This window comes from Camelus bactrianus, chromosome 13 (assembly GCF_048773025.1).
Source record: "Camelus bactrianus isolate YW-2024 breed Bactrian camel chromosome 13, ASM4877302v1, whole genome shotgun sequence".
NCBI lineage: Eukaryota > Metazoa > Chordata > Mammalia > Artiodactyla > Camelidae > Camelus > Camelus bactrianus.
In genome coordinates, this window is record NC_133551.1 from 57,802,497 (window position 1) to 57,823,243 (window position 20,747).

Sequence of the window (20,747 nt, forward strand, 5' to 3'; positions counted from 1 at the left end):
TTTCTCTCTCATTACTGTCATTATTTTAGTAGTAATAGTTAACATTTATGGGGCCCTTACTGTGCCAGGCACTCAACCTACATTATCTCATTTAATATTACAACTACAGGAAGTGCCAGAGATTTGTTATCCCCCTTTTACAGATGGGGAGACTGAGGGTCACATGGAAGAGAAACCCAAGCAGTCCAGCTCCAGAACGTGCCGTAAACTGCCTCACATGGTTTTCCAAAGGGTGCCCTGGAGTGGGCCGGGCAGTGCTGGAAGTCAGCACCAGGTCAGAGGCACTACTGATGAAAAACCAAAGCTGGTAGCCTGCAGCTTCTAATCACTTCCTGTCAGAACCCACAAGTTAGGGTTGGGGCAGGGCCTGGTGGGAGGAGCCTCCTAGGGGAGGGCAGGCTCTGTGGGCTCCTGCAGCCTTTTCTGAGCTTGTGAAAAGGGCCTGCCCCACAGGCAGAAATCAAAGAGCTCTAGGAGTGGAGATAAGGGGTTGGAAGGATGGGTGAGGCCTGGGCTTGGGAATGAATCTGTAAAACCCCTCAGTCCTCTCAACACTGCTGTGAAGTAGGTGCCTTGTGCCCATTCTTCAGAGGTGGAGACTGAGTCACAGAGAGTCACTGGCCTGAAGGCCCTTCTCTGCACTCCCCACACTACCTCCCACTCTGGTGCCTGTGGGTTTGGACCAGATGGTTGATGAGGAGTTAGTTAGGCGCCCCATTAGATGCAGAGACCCTTTGATTTTAGACTGACCTTGGTATCACCCTGGGCTGCTAGGCCTACGGTTTATGCAAATTAATGTAGATGTATGCTAATTAGGCCACCACCAGGCCCCTTGTTCTAATGGAGCTGCCAGTTCAGAGGTGTGGTGGGATAGATCTGCCCAGAGGGGGCCTAAAGGAGTCCCTCAGCTGGGGACGGGTCAGCAGTCACTGGGCTGCTGGGGTGGGGTTGCCATGGAGACAGAGACCAAGCCCCAGCCGCTGCCTCCTGACAGGTCCAGGGCTGGCCAGACCTGCCCACTGAGATGGTCCTGGGCCTCTCTCACAGCTCCAAGCCTGGTCTCTGAGGGCTAATTATGCAGAAGGTAGTGACCAGCTGCTCCCTGGCTCCCCCAGGCCCAGATGGGGAAGAGGTCTGGACCACAGCGGGAGGATGTAAGGACAGACAGATGGCAGCCTGGGGCCTGAGGAGCAAGGGGAGCTGTCCTGAGGAGGAGCGTGCAGGGCCGCAGGGGTGTGAGTAGCCCAGTCCCAGAGAACCGTGTGGTGGGGAAGAGCGAGGCCCCGCCCACAGCAGCCTGGTTGCAGTCTCAGCTCCCCTGTGTGCCCGTGGGCAAGCCCCTTCACTTCCCTGAGCCTCAGTTTCCTCATCTCTCAGTAGGGGAGGATTAAGAGAAGTGAGCTGAGTATGAGGGGTAATATACAGTAGGTACCGAATAAATGACTTGGCAGTGCTAAGACCCACTGGGAAAAAAAAAAAAAGACCCACTTGGAGAGGTTAAAGTTTTGTTTTGCTTTTTTTCCCATGGAAAAGAGCTTCCTCTCTTCTCCCCTGTCCCCCTTCCCTTGCTCTCTGGCCTGGGGCAGGTGTTCCGGTGTCTGCCCTGAAAAGGGAGCGGGCAGGACTGTCATCCCATGAGGGCAGAAACTGGGCCCTCTGTATTCACCACTCAGTTCTCAGCCCTAAGCACACGAAAGACACTCAAGAACTGTTTGTAGAGTGAATGACAGAACAGATGTGCGGTACTCAGAACAGTACCTGGCACTAATCCGAGATTAATCAACGTTAGCTGCTCCACCACTGCCGCCGGGAGGCTGGACTGGGTGGCTCACGGGAGGCCCTTGGATGCAGAGCAGCTTCTGCCTTAACCTCCTCTCTGCCACTTAGTAGGCCCTCAGCTGTCTCTGGAGAGATATCTGGTGGGTGGGAAGAACAGTGGGTCATAGAGACAAGGACTCAGATCTTCACTCTGCCACATCCTGTCTGAGTGACTTCAGGGGACTCCAGGGACTGCCCTGAGCCTCCTCTGTAAAAGGGAACCTTCGAATCAAGGTGGCCATACGAGGGCTGTGGGGAGGGGGCTGGCAGAACCACCTTCTGGGGAAGAAAGACTGTTAGGCTCTCGGCAGAGTCACAGGACCTTCAGGCCAGTCCCCCTGCCGGCAGGCGGGCTGCAGCAGCACCAGGCCTAGTTAGCCATTTGGAGCTTCAGAGGCCCCCATTGTGCAGGTGAGAACACTGAGGCCCAGAGGAGGCGTCTTGCCCAGGATCCCAAAGCACAGTCACACTAGAGGAGGAGGAGACCTCAGCTCCTCTGAGCCACACTGATGCCCTTTCACATAGCGATGAGTCCACCGCATCTTAAAGCATTTTCTCTTAACTTTTTAAGGATCATAGCTTTGTTGTAAAACATTTCCAAAGTGTGTGTATTTAAAAGTAAAAGTCTCCCCAAGCCCACTCCCTAGAGAGAACTTCTCATAACCGTTTGCTGTGTGTATTTCCCTGGCTCCTGATGGTGCATCTGCAGTCACATACATTTCTTGTCTTTTTTTTTTAAACATAAATGGAATCATATTGTTCTGCAGCTGTTTGTGCTTTTTTTTTTTTTTTTCACATAACAGTGATAGCCTTGGCCATTTTCCAGCAGGATCCAGGCTGGGACAGAGAGAGGCAGAAGTGCTGCGGGAGCCCTGGAAAAGACAGGGAGTGAGAGAGAGAGAGAGAGAGAGAGAGAGAGAGAGAGAGAGAGAGAGAGAGTGTGTGTGTGTGTGTGTGTGTGTTGGGAGTAAGGAGTCCCCACAGGTCACTACACACAGTGAGTGGGGAATCAGGCAGAGTTCCCCACCATCCGCTCCCAGAGGACTGTGGTAGCTGTTGATTGGCTTAAACTCTCTGTGGCTGAAGCCACACCCTGATACACCCCGCACAGGGCCTGGCACCTGATGGGTGCTCAAGAAATACTTGCTTGATGAATTGTGCCCTTTTAGGCCCATCTTCCCTGACTCTGCCAAAGACTAGCTGGTCTCTGTACTTCTTTTAATCTCTTGCTGGGTGTTTATTTCAGCTCCTGCTCAAATGGCAGGGACCCCAGATGGACCCTGGAGTCGGGGAAAGAGCTCCAGGAGAGAGAGAAGACCCTCCCCATAGACAGTCACTGCCCATCTCTGCTGTCAGTTTGCTCACCTCTCTAATGAGAGGGTTGGACCAACAGATCTCCAGGGGTCCTTCTAGCTCTGCCGTCTGTGGCTTCAGTCCCACTACCTCATTTCACGGATGAGGGGCTGAGTCGAGTTTAATTTTGTCAGCTGCCTCAGAAATCCACTGGGAAAAGGGGGGCTTGAGTTTGGGGAGGCAGCAAAGGCTGTTTCCACATACTGAGCACCAACTGGGTAGCAGGCACCGGGATGAGAGCTTCACAGGCACTGTCTGAATCCTCGGGACATTTTCCCAATGACAAAACTGGCTGGCTTGGAAAGAGGGAGTAACTGGCCCAAGGTTGCACAGTGAGTCAGGGACTGAGCTGGGAATGGAACTTAGGTCTGCCTGGCCCCAGCTGACGAGCTCTTCCCGCCTCAGCCCTCTGTGAACTAAAGCCGGTACCAGGCTGGACCAAACCACTCTCCAGAAACTTCAGGGGCCCCTTCCGCATCATTCCCCAGACAGCCTGACTTCTGTATCTAAGTCCCATAGCAACATGACTGGAATTCTGGCCAGGAAACTAGCTGACTTGCAGAACTGGCTGGCAACAGCTTGTGCACAAGAGGCTTCTGATGAGTTCTGTGGCCCCCAAGCCCAGCCCTCTACTTGCCCTCTCCCCCAGCTTCCTGGGACCCGGGTGGGCCCATCTGCATTATTCTTTCTCACCGCCCCCCAACCCCCAACCTGGTGTTGGGCCCCTGGGGTTGGCGTCTAGACAGACAAGAGCATCCTACTGAGAACAGAGGCAGCCCTGACTCGGGGCTGAAGGTTCCCATGGCAACTGCATCCCCCTCAGCTGGCAGCTACCCGATAAATAAATAATCAGAGGTGGGGGTGGGGAGCTAAGGGCAGGGGGAGGGGCAGCAGGGGAGCCTTGTAGAGGTTCCACTCTGAAAAGAGGGGTGGGTTAGGCTTGAGGCAGGCTGCAGGCTGGTATTGCAATCAGCCAGTTGAGAGAAAGTAGGAAGAAAGTGGCCAGATGTGAGAGATTCAGAAGATCGGAGAGACGGGATGTGATGACAGGCTGGGCACGGAGGTGAGGGGGCAGGAGGGAAACCAGAGTCTAAAGCTTAGTTTTCTGGCTCATGCAGCTGGGCATATCGTGGGGCCCAAATCACTGGAAGCAGACCAGGTTTGGGAGTATTAAGATGAACCAACCAGTGGGTACTTGGTTATAAAGGGGTTGGAGGCCGAAGGAACTGAAGCTTGGGAAGACATGCATTTGGGACATGTGGAGCGTGAAGAGGAGCTGCGATATGGCTTAGACTTAGGGGCCTGACTGTGCAGGAGGATGGGCTGCACCGGCATCAGGGGAGTGGCCAGGGAGGTGGAGAATGAGTGTGTGCCAGGTACAGCTCTCGCTGCTGGAAATGCAGCAGTGAGCATCCCTGCTGTCCTGGAATTTGCCTTCTAATGCAGGAGTAACAGTAAATAAGAGGGAATAGGATGTTAGCCAATGATAAGTGCCATGGAAAAAATAAAGCAAGTGGGGAGGCAGGGAGTTCAGCAACGGAATATAGTTTTAAGTCGTGCTGACTCTCCTCATGACTGATGAGAGTGGTACTGTGAATCATACCCCTTTTGTTGGTGAGAAAACTGAGTCACAGGGAGGTTAAGTGACTTGCCAAGAGTTGTAGAAAAACCAGTGGCACTAGGATTCTAATCTAGCTCTGCTTCTAACCCCTGGACCGAATTGTTATAGCACGTGGGCAGAGGAGTGAGTGACAAGGAGGGCATTGAGACCTTTAAACAGTTTGGGATATGAGAGCTTGGGATAGATAAGGCGTTAGCTGGAGGGGGCTACGGGAGCTTTTTTTTTTTTTTTTAAATAGGAGAGACTTGAGCATGTTAAGGAGCCAGGGACAAGGATCCCAGGCAGGGGGAGAGGTTGAGTTTACAAGAAAGAAGAGATGGTGGATGGTGTGGACTCCTGAGGTGGGGTTCAAAGTGCAGGAGGCAGTAGCCTTGGGTGGGAGGAGGGACAGCACCTCAAGTATAGTGGGTGGGGGTGGGGGAGACCAGGTCTTCACCCGGAGTGAGGGTGAAGGGGACCAGGAGGGTTGAGGACAGTGAGAAGATCTGAAATATCTTCAGGGAAAGTGAGTTCCTCAGAGAAGCCTAGTCGGGTTGTGGGACAGCATCGGGAGCCTCTTGGAGTCAGTGATTCTGGATCTCCAGTGGAGCCGGTCTGCGCCATGGAGTGACTTCCTCCAGCTGTGCTTGGCTGCTTTGTGAGCACTGAGAAAACGATTCATTAGGTTCATCCAGGTGTGGCCTTTTCCTGAGAGCCGTGATGAAAAGGCAGAGGAGTGTAAGAGTTTGGGTTAGAGGCAAAGCTGATGTCGAAGTGAGGGTCACATGATCCCCGCAGGTCAAGGTGGGATGTGAAGTGGGGAATGGGAGAGAGTAGAGGGGTGGGGGCTGGGGACTTGGTGCACTGGACTGGGCTTGTCATCATAAAGGGTGTTGAGAAGCAGTCTGGGGTAGTCCAAGAGGGGCTGGCGAATTGGTGACTTTGGAGGCAGGGTAGTTACAGGTGATGATGCAATCCAAGAGGTGGCAGTGGACGAGGTGGATTGGAGGCAAAGGTCAGGGGATAGGACTTAAGAGACTGAGAGGTTGGGGTGCTAAGCGAGTGGCCCCCAGATGTCAAAGTTGACCAGGATGGTGCAGGGATCAAACTCGTTTTCAAAGAAGGGACAAGACCTCGAGGCCAGTGGATGCTGAGGCCAGCAGTGAAGGAGGGTGGTACAGATACGGGGTCGTACAGTTCTGCAGGCAGTTTGGGGACCCCAGTGGATACCAACCCCACCTTTGGGCCTGAGGAACATGGGATAAGAGAAAGGAAACAGAGTCACTGAGAAGCCTGCAGAGAAGGTAGCCTCCTGGGGTACAGTATGTAAAGGGTGGGGGGACCCCTTAGGGAAGGCACTGAGCCCATAGAGACACCTGTTGGTGTGGCAGTGCTAGTGACAAGGGGCTGACGGCGTGGGGGGAGGGCTGGGTCAGAAGAAGCAGCACAGAGGGTTGTGGAGGTCAAGGGCAGAAAGGACTAATGGGCAGAAACTTACTCTGTGGGCGTTGACAGATCCAGGCAAGGCTGTGAGGCTGGGGAGGACTTGACCTCATCTGTCCCTTTGGGACTACAGTCAGGGGACTGGTCTCACTTGTCTGGGACCCTGTGTGACTGGGGAGTTGGCTGGCCCAGAGGCTGTAGAGATTACCCCAGGCTCTCTGGGCTGCGTTGAGAACAATGACTCGACCAGCTTTGTACTTCAGAAAAAGCACTCGGCAGGGGTGGTGGTAGCCAGCCTCCCTTTGCCAGGAGATCAGGCAGGAGGCTGCATCAGTTGCCCATAGAAGCTTCTGCACTGGCCTACTTAGGAGAGACATCCAAGAAGCCAGCTTGACCTGGCTTGCAGGCTGACCAGGTAAAAATATCCCCGAAGTCACTTTTCCCCCGTCAATGCACGTGCACTTGCACTTTTTGCAAAGAGGTAGATTGCTGTGGTCTCCACGCAACTCCTCCCATCAAAGTGAAAAGACACACCAAGGCCAAGGCCAGTTATGGTTTACAATCACTGCAGTCCTCAGATAATTGTTTCTGAGCCATTGCAACCAGATGGGGAAGATACTCCTATTTTTTGGTTCTTATTTGTTAATTAGCTGCATATCACTGCTGCACAAGCAGGAGTTCTGGAATATTTGACTTTGGTTTTCGAATGAAAAATAATAATTTTAGAATTGGGATTATTTATAAGACACTGAATCTTGGTTAAAATATTTATTTATTTATTTAAATCAATCTCTGTACTCACCATTGGAGGGAGAGGCAGCATCATTCAGGCCTGGGTGATAGCGCTGACCTCAATGGTTTGTAAGAGTCCGATTTTCCATCCATCTCCCCTACTAGGCTCTGAGTTCCCCAAGGGCAGGTATTCACTTTGGCATCCCAGCGCCAACACGGGGCCTGACACAGACTAAATGTTCTGTGAATAAATAAATGATGGACCCTGGATGGATGAGGGCATGTCAGACGGACGTCAGATGGATGAATAAATGGATGTGGATGGGGTTTTGATGAATGAGTGGGTGAGTGTTGGATGCGAGGGTGGAGGGAGGCTGGAGGGATGGCTGAGTGACAGGCACAGCCAGTGTTCCATATTCAGTGGAAAGAGAGATCCCTTTGGGGCAGTCTGGAGGTCTTCCTAGTAAAGGAGAAAATTGTGCTATATTTTGAAGACCAAGGAGGACTTGGATATAGGAAAAGGAAAATGAAGGTGGGACTTCAGCTGTTATATCAGCCACTTAGGGGCAGAAACTGACTGGGAAGGGAGGACTGAGCCAGATCCTAGCAGCCTTCAAAACCACCTAAGCATTGACTGTTAGGTCTTCTACTAATTAGCCACCATATAGTAAGTCTAATTGTTATTTTATGTGATGTCTCCATACCCTTACAACAACTTCTCAGGGAAGGGATAATCTTCTCTATGTATAGTTAAAAAAAATAAGCTCAGAGAGGGAAAGTAATTTGCCCTAGGTCACACAGCGGACCTGCAGTTTGGACTTGAGTTTTAGTGACTCCAGTGCTGCTCACTCTATTAGTGAGGTTCCTGAGAACACAGGGGTTTTGAACAAAGGCCAGGGTTGGGGTGGGGTAATATCATGTTAGGTGGTCGTATCCAGGCTGGGTGTCACCCCAACTACACTATGAGCCTGGGTAACTCTTTCACAACCTCCTTGCCGGGACCATGTGCCAGCTGAGCATCAAGCTGGACCCCAAACCATCAGGGCTCCCTGAGGCCTAGCAGAGTCAGTGTAGAAAGGAGAACAGAAATGTGGCAGGAGCTTTTAAGGGGAGCAGCTTGGGGAGTTTCTTTCCCAGGGTCAGCAGGCCACTGGAATAAAAATCAGAAGCGCCCTTAGAAGTCATTTAGTCTGGCAGCCTCTGTGTGTGGAAGAGGAGCCCAGGACCCAGCAGGGAAGTTAGATGCCCAGGTATGCCACGAATCAGTGTCAGAGTCTCGGCCAGAACCCACACGTCTTAACTCCCCCACCAGTGCCAACTGGGAAAGGTGGTGTGTTAGTTCCAGGATGGGACAGAGAAAGGCAGAATGACTGCCCAGCTCTGCCATCAACCTGCTGTGTGACCTTGGGCAAGTCACTTCCCCTCTGAGCCTTGTGGTCTCTTTATTCTGAGGTAATGATCTCAGTAGGGCCTTTCTGCCAAGAAGTACCCAGTGAAAGCTGAACTTGGAAAGCTCTTTACAATCTGTAGAGCCCTGGGAGGGGGAGTCACCAGCAAGAGACAGGCAGGTGCCAGGTGAGTGCCAGGGATGGGCCTGCAGCTTCCTGGGTCTCTGCCCAAGCTTTGCCATCTGTAGCATCAGCTCTACCTCCCCCTGCCTCCCTGCTGGGAAAGAGGCTTCTGGGGTCTTGTTACTTTATCAGAATCTTTTTTCTCCCCCCCTAGCCAGATTCTCTTCTATCCCCTTCTATTTTAGTCCGGACTTTTGGTTGCAGGTGACAGAAATCAGTGGTAAAAGGAGGGAGAATTCATTTTAGGCATGGCTAGATCCTCAGACTTAAATGATGTCTCCCAGACACTCCCTTTGCTTGTTCCTTCTTCCCCCCTCTGTGTCCCTCAGCTTTTGCTTCCTCTTCAAGCAGGCTGTCCCCACATGGTGGCAAAGACAGCCACCAACAGCTCTCAGCTGGCACTACACCCAGCAAGGTATCCTGGCAGAAAGAGAGCATCTCTGTCCTGATGCTCCCGCAACTATCCAGGTGACTCTCAGGAGCAGGGCGCAGGGTGAGTGTCCATCCCGGTACAGATATATCACTGTGTGCTCATTATTTGGTTAGAGCTGGATCACGAGCCCACCAGGGAAGTTAGAAGTGGGCTCAGCCCCGCCCAAGTCACAAGGACTGAGGGCCTGGGAGGCAGTTTCCAAAACAAAGAGATAAGTTCTGTCAACAGAAAAGGGGATATGGGACAGTCAATGACAGTTGGTATCCTTGGCATCTTTGTTCCTAAGTGTATCAGCTGAAAAGTTGAACCAGCAACTACTGGAAAAGGAATATTAATTAAATCCTGAATCAGTTAGCTTTTTCTGTGTAACAAATCCCTTGAAAACGTAGTGGTTTAAAACAACCATTTTATTTAGCTCATGATTCTGTGGATGAGCTGGGAGGTCATTTGGTCTGGTGACGTGTCTTTGGTCAGCTGGTGGGTTGGCTGGCATCTGAATGATCTAAGATGGCCACACTCATGTGTCTTGATGGTTGACTGGCTGTCAGCTGGGGCACCTTGGTTCTTTTCACTGTGGCCTCTCTTCCTCCAGCAGGTCAGCTTGAACTCTTTTACAAGGTGTTGTCTGTGTCACAAGTGTAGCAAGTGGGCAAGCTCCAATGCCCCAGTGTTTTTCAAGCTTTCATCGTTTTTGCTTAAGTCCCTTTGAGCAAAGCGAGTCACATCACCAAGCAGAGAGTCAGTGTTGGAAGGCACTGCCAAAGAGTGTGGAAGCAGGAAGAAAAAGAATTTAAGGTCACATGTGCAACCTACTACAGCTCCCTTGGGGGAAGGGAGTGAAAAAGATCGCTTTCTCTGCAGCCCATGGATGCCATGAGCCAGGGCAACCTCCAGATAGGGGCTCTTGGAAGAGACAACTTGGGCCCACAGGCTTCCCTGGGTCCTCCAGGGCCGTGGTTCAGTCCTTGGCCAGGGCTGGAGGGAGGCAGGTTGGATCCTGACTCTCCTGGCTAAGAGGCTCCCCCATCCCTGGGGAAGGTGCAGGTGCCAGTGGGGAAGGCTTCTTGGCAGGGAAGAAGGTGTTCTGAACCCTAGCTTCCATCTCCCTTCAGCCCACCCCACATGCTGGTCAAGGCTCCACCACTTTGTGCTCACAGCCTTGTCCTCACCTCCCAGCATCCCTTTAGTACCGAGGGGCTGGGCTGCCTCTGAGACTTGTGTACAATCAGGTCATGGTGCCGCATCACCATGGGAACTGGGGTCCCCTGCTCCACAACGTCAGGGAGGAGTCCCCTTCCTCCTCTTTTAGGGGGTGACTGGCCTCAGCCTGTTCTTTTCCACAGGTGGCTGCACTGGAGCGGCAGATCTTTGACTTCCTGGGCTACCAGTGGGCTCCTATCCTAGCCAACTTCCTGCACATCATGGCAGTTATCCTGGGCATCTTTGGCACCGTGCAGTACCGCTCCCGGTACCTCATTCTGGTATGGCTCACCTGGCCCCTCCCCAAGCCAACCCCCTCCTCTCATCCCCATCTGTGCCCCGCTCCTTCTCCAGCCAGAGCTGCCCTCTACCCCAGGCACCCAGACCTCTGCCTCTATCTTGGCTCCAGCCTGGCTGGTGGTGTGGATGTCCAAATCTTGCTCAGTGGAGACAAGATTAGTATCGTTCCTAAAGAATTTTCTAGGGAAAAATCCAAATATTAATAAGCTACATCATTTAGCGAGTGTCTACCAGGTGCCAGGCACGTGCTAAGAGTTTCACATGCTTTCCTTGTCTTTACGACAGCCCTGAGAGGTCTGTCTCACCATCTCCATTCTCCAGATGAGGAAATGGGGCTCAGAAAGGTTACAAGGCTTCCTAAAGATACACAGCTAATAAGTGGCAGGATTAGAGCATCATGTCCAGAGCAGAGGCTCCTGCCACATCACTATGCTGCCCCAGTAAGCCCGTGCAAGGGATGGACTTTGCCTTGTTTGGTTTCTGAAGTTGCTTCAGGAAGGCTTGGCTTTTGTCCCTTGATATTCATCAAGAATGTAGTCTAAAGTGGCTGGTGTGGCTTTGAGGCCAGTGCCTCCTGGCCCTAATCCCAGGAGAGGATTCCGTCCCTCTTTCCAGGCTCTGGTCCTTGATGGTCAAACTCCTGTTTTCAGCTGGCCTCACCCTTGTCCCCTGCTATTCTTCAGTGACCCATTCACACACCTCTCTTTTTTGGTTGATTTACTATGTAAATGCTTGACACCCATGATAACAATGACAAGTGATTTCGTGCCACCCCTCGAGCCCACTCACACTCATTCTAGTGTTTCTCCCCACCTCCCACAGGCTCAGCTCCAGAAGCCAGGTGAATAGGGCCCCTCCAGAACTCTCCCTCACCTGATATAGGAGGCTTCTCTCCAGTTACCAGAAAAGCCCCAGGCACCACTGTAGGTAGCACTGTCTGCCAGGCAGCTGCCACAGGAATTGCAGGCATAAGATTTAGGTGGAAACATCCAGCTCCTCTCTAGTTCTTTGCCATGGGCAGGATGCCTGGGGTCTGTTCTCTACAGAGTGGATAGGATTAGCTACCAGAGGACTTGGGTTTCAGTGCCAGCCCTACATCTTCCTAGCTGTGTGATCTTGGAAAATGTAAACCCCCTCTCTGGGCCTTAACTTAGTTATCTTTAAAGAGAAAGACAGTGCCTTCCCTGCAGGGCTGTTGTAAGGACTGGATGGATGTAAACATGATTTGTAAATTATGAAGTGCTCTCTGAGTGAGACATTGTCCTAATTTCCTCTGCAAAGGTCTCCTTAGTCCATAGATGCACCCCATCCCCACTCCCCCAGGCCCCACCCTGATCCCATCTCTGCTTTCCCCAGTATGCAGCCTGGCTGGTGCTCTGGGTTGGCTGGAATGCATTTATCATCTGCTTCTACTTGGAGGTTGGACAGCTGTCCCAGGTAAGCCTTAGGCCTGGCAGTGCCAGAGGGCAGAGCCCAACCTTTCCTGTCCCCTGCCCTGAGGGCTCCTTGTGTGGTGTGGGTCCTAGGTATCATCTCTTAAGGAGACCAACAAGTTCAAATACTCTGTGCTCCCACCCCCGCCCCATCCCTACATTTCTTTCTGGCCTCCCCCGCACTTCTCAAAAACAATTACTGGAGCACATGAGGCTGAAGGACAGTCTGTGTGAAGATGCGCTGGGGTGCAAGCTGGTCACAGTCTCAGCAGAAACCAGCAGTATGTGGCAGCCACAAAAGCTACTCTTAGGCCCCACGCATGTTTGGTACAAAGGAGATAAAAATGTGACAAGCTCTGTACTGCTTAGACCACAAAGATTTGGGTCTAGTTCTGATCTACAGTTTTCAGAAGAGAAAGAGACTAGGTAGAGCTTGTTCTGGGAAAATTGAGCAGACCACGTCACATGGAGAACTATTGAAGAAAGTGGGAGTATTTAGCTTGGAGAAAAGCAAGCCCAGAGGGCATGACTTCTATTTTTAGATATAAAGGAAGCAAAATAGATGAATGAGAGCACTGGCTTTATAATTCTGCAAGATTTAATCCCACCTGGAACATTTCCTAGCTGTGTGACCCTGGGCAAGTGGCTTACCCTCTCGGAGCTTCAGTTTCCTCATCTAGTAAGTGCAGGTAATAGGAATCCCAATTTCATGTGGTTGCTGAGGGGATGAAAGGAGATTACACATTTCAGTGCTTGGTGCTTGGCACCTGGCCGGCATGCAGTGAATATTTGTTAATGGACAATACATAGGTGAGCAAGAACTCTTATTTTTTTCTAATGGAGGTACTGGGGATTGAACCCAGGACCTCGTGCATGCCAAGCACAAGCTCTACCACTGAGCTATACCCCAGCCCCCAGAACTTCTGATACAGACCAATCCCTTCACCATTTCAAATAGAGAGACCAAGGACTAAGAGAGGAGAGGTTTGCCCAGGGTCACGCTCAGAGAGCAATGGAGAGGCTGAATGGGCTGTGAAGGGGTCTGTATTGACAATTTCACCAATGGCTGGAAAATTGGACCCAGTGACTGTTAAAACGTCCCTTCCAGCCCTGAAATTCTGGGGCACCTGTGGGTCTGCAACAGCCTCTTCCATCGCCGATGGAGAAGTGCGGCCTGCATGGTCATCGAGCGCCACCTACTGGCCAAATGTTGACTTGCAGATACAGAGTTCATACCCTTCACAAATCAAGCTGGGAATGGAAGCTGTTACATCAACCCAGGTGTGAAGTAGGCCTTATATACAGTCTCCTGGAGCCTGGGGAGGATCCACTCCCTCTTCCTCCCAACCCAGCTCAGCATCCTAGGCCCCTCTGCCCCCAGGACCGGGACTTCATCATGACCTTCAACACGTCCCTGCACCGCTCCTGGTGGATGGAGAATGGGCCAGGCTGCCTGGTGACACCTGTCCTGAACTCCCACCTGGCCCTGGAGGACCACCACGTCATCTCGGTCACCGGCTGCCTGCTTGACTATCCCTACATCGAAGCACTCAGCAGTGCCCTGCAGATCTTCCTAGCTGTGAGTTCTCCTGGCTCCCTACCTGACACACTCCCAGAGATGGTGTCCACTTCAGCCCCTTTGTTAGGCCCTAGTTAAGAGGGGATGAACCTCCTGTGCTTCTGTCTGGCTCTGTTTCTGTATTTTGTACCACCTCCCTTCACCCCTGCTATACCCCTATTCAGGGAGTGAGCAGATTTAATAAATAGGATGAGGCATCAGACAGTGAGTCAGTCCTGGGTTTAAATCTCTAATATACCTGTTTTGTGACCTTGGACAAGTCACTTGCTTTCTCCAAGCTTGTTTTCTTATTCACAAGAAGGAATGACAATATCAACCGCATAGAGTTGTGAGAATAAAATGAGAATGGCTTCAAGATAGTAAGAGTTCTCATTTCCAGAAGGGCCAGCCCTGCCCTAGGCACTTTACCCACACAAAGTCACATAATCATCTTTCCTCTTAACAAGCCAGTAAGATATTGCCCAGATCCAACTGGGGAAACTGGGGCCCAAAGAGGCAAAATCATTCCTTGTCCAAAGTCACACTCCCAGAACGGAGAATGGAAACAAATACATTGATTTTAAGATGCAGGCATTTAACTTGAAGTTGTTATGGGTTTGCCTTCCTCTTAGTGCAACCCACCCCTCTAGTCGGAGTGGGCAGGGACAGGCAGGGGGTGAAGAAAGAGCTTCCCTCTCCACCCTCCCTCCCTGACGCGCGGTGTCCTCCCCCAGCTGTTCGGCTTCGTGTTCGCCTGCTACGTGAGCAAAGTGTTCCTGGAGGAGGAGGACAGCTGTGAGTGTGGAGCCCCTGGGGAAGTGGGAAAGCCTGGCCATGAGCCACCCCACGCCTTCAGCACCCTGGACAGGGGCCCGAGCCCCGGGGAGCCCTGGGTCAGCTAAGGAGTCCCTCTTGGGTCTGGGAAGAAGAGGCGGCAGGATGGATGGGGATCTGCATAGCCAGCCCATTCTGGGCTGAGGCCCGGACATCCAGATGCCCAGTCCAAGGCTTTTGCACCGCCCCACTACCCGCCCCTCTTAGGCCCCGCCCCACTCCTCTCAAGCACCGCCCATTCCTAGTTCGTCCTGCCCCCTACCCCCTGGAGATCTTGCCACTGGAGTTCCGCCTCCCCAGAGCCTTCTCCCTTAAAGGGCCACCCAGCCCCTGCATCCACCCCCACCCTCCTCACTCTCCCAGGTCTCAGCTCTCTATCCTCTTGGACCCTGGCCCCATCCCTCAGAATGCCGCAGCAAAGCCCCACCCCTAAGGGCCAGTACAGGGGTCTGGTCCTCAGATTCCTTCTTTTCAGAACGTAGCCTTCCATAGCTTGCCCTGAACACGCCCATCCCTAATCATGCGCCATCTCCCCTTCCGCAGTTGATTTCATCGGCGGTTTTGACTCCTACGGATACCAGGCGCCCCAGAAGACGTCGCATTTACAACTGCAGCCTCTGTACACGTGGGTCATGGCGCGGAGCAGAGTGGGGTGGAGGGACCCGGCCCTTAGCATAGGAGAAAGAAGGAGAGGGAGGAGCTGGGAGGGCAGCCGGATCTCTCCGCCCCTATACTTATGGGTCCGCTTCCCTAACCTGCCTTTATTTCCTGCAGGTCGGGGTAGCTTCTGCCCCGCGCCCACCCCCGCGGCTAGACCGACAGCCGCTGCCAAGAGCTCCAGCCGAGATGGCAGGCGCGCCCCCTGGCGGCTCGCTGACTGGACTGCAGCCTGCGCCGCTTGATCTGGGTCTGAAGTGGACTTGGACTTGGCCCTTAGCAGCCCGGACTTAAGGGGTGGGGCGGGGCAGGGCTGGAGAGGGGGATCGCGGGGTTTGTTTGTTTTGGTTTGGTTTTTTTCAGTCTCAGCCTTGGCGTGTTGCTGGAGCCTCCCTCCCTTCTCCAGCCTCTCCTTTCACCCTTCACCCAGAACCTGTCCCCTGTCCAGAGAGAAAGGGCAGGACAGACAGAGTCGCCCCATCTCACCACACTCATTCATCAGCCCTGGGGAAAGTTACCCTGAACTAGAAGCAGCATTCTTGGGTTCTTGTCTCAGCTCCATTGCTCTCTGTGTGACATCTGGCAAGGCCCTTGCCCTCTCTGGGCCTCAGTTTCCCACCTCAAATAATTAAAATAATCCTGTAGTAAGTGGAGATCTTTCTAGTCTTTCATTTGACTCTCAGTTCCCCAGACTATACTGGAATTCTTTGTCAATTCCCATTTTGCATATATGGAAACTGAGGCCCAGAGATGTAAAGCTATTTACTTGAGGCCACACAGCCAAGACTTGAACACAGTATACAATCTGTAGTTTCAGACTCTAAAACCCAGTGTCTGGTCTCTGAATTCCATTTCCAATCCCCCTTCCAGCTTGAACACTCTCGAACCCATGTGTTATACACCACAGTCACCTACCACCACCACTATTTGCCAACAACTCTCTTAAAGCAATACACCTGTTCTCTTGTGGGGAACAGGATGAATGGATCCCAGAGCCCTGAATTCAGCCTGACCCACAGAGAAGCCTTTTTAGACTCGGCCTGTATCCACCCTTAACTTTCAAGCTCTCTCCAGATAAGGAGGGGGGAACACAACTCAATCACCCCACCCCCTTCTGGATCCCTGAGACTGCTGCACCCATGATCCCCCACCCCTCAGCAACTCCACCAGCCCCTGATGGCTCTAGCCACCTCACCAGTTGCAAGACCTATGGGAAAGGACTCATCCTCACTGCCCAATCACCAGCGTTCAGGATCATGTCGGTGTCCAGGAGCAACCTCTAACAAGCTCAGTTGCTCTGAAGAGGCAGAATGGGGGTGTGGGCCATGGTGGAGGGTCAGGTGGGCCAGCACACTTCCTTAAGAACAAGTAGAGATGACAGCTCATACCTCCCTCCACAGACACCCCTGGGGACCCTGCACAGGCTGGTGAATCTGAAGGCAGAAGGATCAGGCCTCAGCTTCTGGCCTGTGAAATAAGAGTGGCCCTGGCTTAGGAAGGAGGGTGGGAGGCATGCAGGAACCAGAGAGGGGTCAGCCAGTTTGCACACTTGAGCCCACCTGTGGTGACCATTCCTTATTCTCCACCCTCTGATCTTGGATCTAGTGTTCCCTCCTCTCTAAGGCCAAGATATCCTGAGCTAGGGCCCCACCCCACCATCCCATCTGCAGGTCTGTGCCAAAGAGCCATCCCCAGGTGTTCCTCTGGTGACTCTAGGGACTGAGGTCCCAGATGGTCAGCCTGGTTAGCTGATGGGTACAGCTCAAGAGGGGACAGTTCCCTTCAGGCCAGGCTGCTGCCCTGCCCCTGGGCCAGCTACTGCCTCCAGCCCTCTCTTCTCCTGCCCCAGCCAGCTGTCATCTCACCCCCAGCCCCCTTTCTACTCAATGGGTTTAGCCACTGGTGCTTTGAAGCCTTTTGTTTTTATAAGATGATTTTTTCAAGGAGACTGAGTTCTCTTTTCACTGGGACCTCGCAAGGCACGGAGTGTCCCACTGGTCTCTGTGCAGGTGGGTTGATTGAAAATGGTGTTTTCTTCTCTGTCTTCCAGTCCTCCTGCCCTGTGAGTTGGCAGGGTCTTCTAAGGGAGAAGTCCTCAAATGAAGGGTGGGCAGAGGTTGGGGATCTATGTCACTGTCGTTATCAAACGTTCCTGGGCACTGGCTTGTGCCTCTGACTGGCTGTGTAGTTTTGGGCAAGTCACCTACCCTCTCTTTCCTCATCTGTAAATTCCAGAGAGGGGACTAAATCAATGGGTTCCCAAACCTGGCTTCACAATCCCTCGAGAGCTTTCTGTTTATTTTTCTGATTAAGTGCATTTTAAGTTTATGCTTTCAAATACCCTTTGCATCTTGGCTCTGCCCTCTTCCTATCAATTCAGTTCCTGCCTTGGAATAAGCTGGCAGACGGTGCTTCAGACACAGATTCCTGCATCCCCTCTGGGACATCCTGGCTCCTTTTCTAGCTATACAGCCTGAATCAGTGTTTTGAATTTTAAAATTTTGTTTATTTTTGTGAATAGGTAATAAGTATATATGGGTACCGGAGTCAGAAAGTTTTAGGAAGGCTATGTACCCTTGCCTATTTTTCATTTCTTTCCAAAGGTAGTCAATTTTTAAAATTAGATCAATGTTTTTTTCCTTTTTCACACAAATTGTAACATATTCTACTGACTTTTTTTTTTTTTGAGTAAAGATAGATTATTTTTAGAGAGATATGTACTGCATAGAGTGTAGGCTGTTTCGAAGGCAAAAGAAAGGCCACGAGGTGTGGGGGTTGGGTGCTCAGGTTAAAGTAAAAGTAGGTACACATTCCATAGACAGAGTGTGTGTGGGCTTTCTCTGAAGAGGAGGGAGCAAGAGGCAGCCATGAGGCCGTGAGGTGCATGTTGACAGTTTTTATGGGCTCTGTAGCTTCATATGCTAACAAGTGGGAGGACCATTCCAACTATCCTGGGGAATGGGCTCGGATTCCCAGGAATTTGGCCACTGCTCACTCTTTGACCTTTTTTGGTTAGCCCTGGAGCTGTCATGGCTCCTGTGAGAGTGCCATTTACCATGTTAATATTACAATGAGCATATAATGAAGCTCAAGGTCTACTAGAAGTCAAATCTGTCATTTTGAGCCTCAAGGCCTACTGGGAGTTGAATCTTCCACCATTTTGGTGTTAATTGCAGTCATTCCTTGAATGACTGTGCCCTGCCCCCTTCCCTCCTGTCTCATTCCACTCAGAGATTTTACTCCCATAATCTTATGGGGGTGCAGAGGGGCAGTGGTCCATCTTCCAAAACTGCTTTCAGGCTGTATTCTACTCACTTTTGAACTCCCTCCTTCTTTCATGTAACTCTAAGTCTTGGAAATCTCCCAATAATGTGGACCTGCCTCCCATTCTTCCACGGTGATTTGGTAGCATTGAGATTTTTAAGATTCCCCAGGTGATCTTGATGCAGTTAGGGGCTGGAACCAGGGGTTCTACATAAGAATGTCAGGGTCCATTCTGCAGACCTCTGTGGACCACTCCTGGTTATGGAGTCAGAAGGAAATAAATCAGAGACACCACCTTCAAGGAGTTTATGGTCTAGTGGAGAGCCCATGGGGTGAGCAGGCAGAAGGGTGGATGCTGATAGCAGGTGGTCAATGCTGAGGACAGTGTAGTATGAATGGCAGTTGTTAATAGGAGCTCAGGAAGGAGGTGATCGGAGCATCCTGGATGGGACAACAACGTGAGCAAAGCTGTGGAGGGAGGAGAACCCATGGTGTCTGGAGTAAGAATGGCCAGACCCTAACTGGCTGGAGGAAGCATCATGGGGAATATATTAGTCTTCTATCATTGTCATAAATTATCACCACTTTAGTGTCTTAAAGCAATACAAATTCGTTATCTTACAATTTGGTCCAAGTCCAACATGGATCTCCCTGGGGGTAAAACCGAGATGTCTGGAGGATTGCATTTCTTTCTGGAGGCTCTAAAGGAGAATCTACTTCTTTGCCTTTTCTAGCTTCTAGAAGATACCTGCATTTCTTGGCTTACAGCCGCCTTCCTCCATCTTCAAAGCCAACAACATCACAGTTCTCTGACCCTTCTTCCATCATCACATCTGTCTAACTGTAGCCAAGAAATGTTCTCCACTTATAAGGATTCATATCATTGGATTGGATCCACTTGAGTAACTGAGGATAATTTTCTCATCTCAAAGCACGTAATCCCATCTGCAAAGTCCCTTTTGCCAGGTAACACATTTACGGGTTCAAATGTGAACCTCTTTGGGGATTATTATTCTGCCTTCCATGGGGGAGGAGTTGTATTCAGGTTATAGCAGCCCTGAATGTCAAACCAGAGTGGGTCAGCCGGATGTGAGGGCAGTGGGAACTATTAAAGGATTTTGACAGAAGCTACCCAGTTAGAGCTGTCCTGGAGAGAGAACTGGCAGGGCCAGAAGGGAGGCGGTTAGGGAAGCAGGAAGCAGTGTTTTGTCTGGAAGAGGGCTAAAGTTTCTCACTTCCCTGTGTAAATGTGTGTTCCTGAGGGTACGTGTGTGACCATGAGCTCTATGTGTGTAAACCTGGGAGGGCCAGTGCGGTAGAGGAATGATCAGCATGAACTGCAGGAGTCAGACGTCCCTGGGTCCCCATTCATCACTCTGAAACCAGTCAAGCTGGTCTTTCCACCAAGCCCAGGACAGCCCCCGCAGTTCCTGCCATCCTGGGGCCATCTCCCAGCAACCTCTGCTGCACATTGGAGTAATCCTAGTAGGACCTATCGTCCAATGACTGCTGAGTCATAAAGGGGCCCAGAGCAGTAGGAAGCACTAGAATATGCATCCCCAAGGCATTTGACAAGTGCAAGAGTCTTTTGGGATTTTTTTTTTTTAATGGAGGTACTAGGGATTGAACCCAGGACCTCATGCATGCTAAGCTTGTGCTCTACCACAGAGCTACACCCTCCCCCCTGTTCTGGGATTTATAGACAGACTAGCGTATGCTTGAATGTGTTAGAATTGGGTCTCACAATTCCTAAACAGATTGAGAATGAAGGAGGACCTGACACCAAGACCTCATTGCCTTACAAGATTCATTACACCAGAGGCTACTGGCCCTGGGCAGGGTTTCTTGAGCTTACAAGCATAAGAATCCCTTAAAAATCCAAATTCCTGAGCCTGACTCAAGCCACACTAAACCCATCATCTGGGCAGTGACAGGAATCTGCATTTTTTACACGTGATCCAGGTTTGGGAAATCCTAGACCCAGGGAAAGAAGCATTGAAATATTTTTTAACTTTCCCCTCCTCCAGTGACAATGGAGCCCCCACAAAATTCTGCCTGCCACCCAGCTCCCTCATATCTGGGCGAGGACTCTTAAGACTATCTCTCCAAAGCTCAATTTCATTCATTACTGAATTGTGACAGTCTTATCATTTAAAAAAAAAATGGGTTAATTATTTCAAAAGTTGTGATCAACTCTTCATTGTTGTTGTTGAGGGAGGTAATTAGGTTTACTCATTTTTAGAGGAAATATTCGGAATTGAACCCAGGACCTCGTGCATGCTAAGCACATGCTCTGCCACTTGAGCTATACCCTCCCCCTTGTGATCAACTCTTAAATTTAAATATTGACAACTTCACCACTAAGTTAGTTTGGGTCAAGGTAGGTCTGAGTTTGCCCACCACTGCCTGAGCTGAGGGCCACACTCACCTTGAGCCCCGGTTCCGGGAACTCAGTGGTTCCCCCTCACCATCTGCCCTGGAATCAGACCGAGCAGGTCCAGGCCAACTCCAGCCGCAGGGAGAGCCCCGTGCTGGGAATCCCCTACTGAAG

At 51.4% G+C, this 20,747-nt stretch overlaps 1 protein-coding gene across 1 annotated transcript in view; it reads left to right on the plus strand.

Moving 5' to 3' along the window:
* Window positions 1-15,585, plus strand: part of NKAIN1 (sodium/potassium transporting ATPase interacting 1) — a 39,919-nt gene extending 24,334 nt beyond the window's left edge. Inside the window, exons 2-7 of the mRNA XM_074377001.1 lie at window positions 10,294-10,431; window positions 11,807-11,887; window positions 13,265-13,462; window positions 14,176-14,236; window positions 14,819-14,900; window positions 15,050-15,585. Coding sequence (XP_074233102.1) covers window positions 10,294-10,431; window positions 11,807-11,887; window positions 13,265-13,462; window positions 14,176-14,236; window positions 14,819-14,900; window positions 15,050-15,059 — 570 coding nt within the window. The 3' untranslated portion in view covers window positions 15,060-15,585. The remainder of the gene's footprint in view (window positions 1-10,293; window positions 10,432-11,806; window positions 11,888-13,264; window positions 13,463-14,175; window positions 14,237-14,818; window positions 14,901-15,049) is intronic.
* The last annotated feature ends 5,162 nt before the right edge of the window (window positions 15,586-20,747 follow it).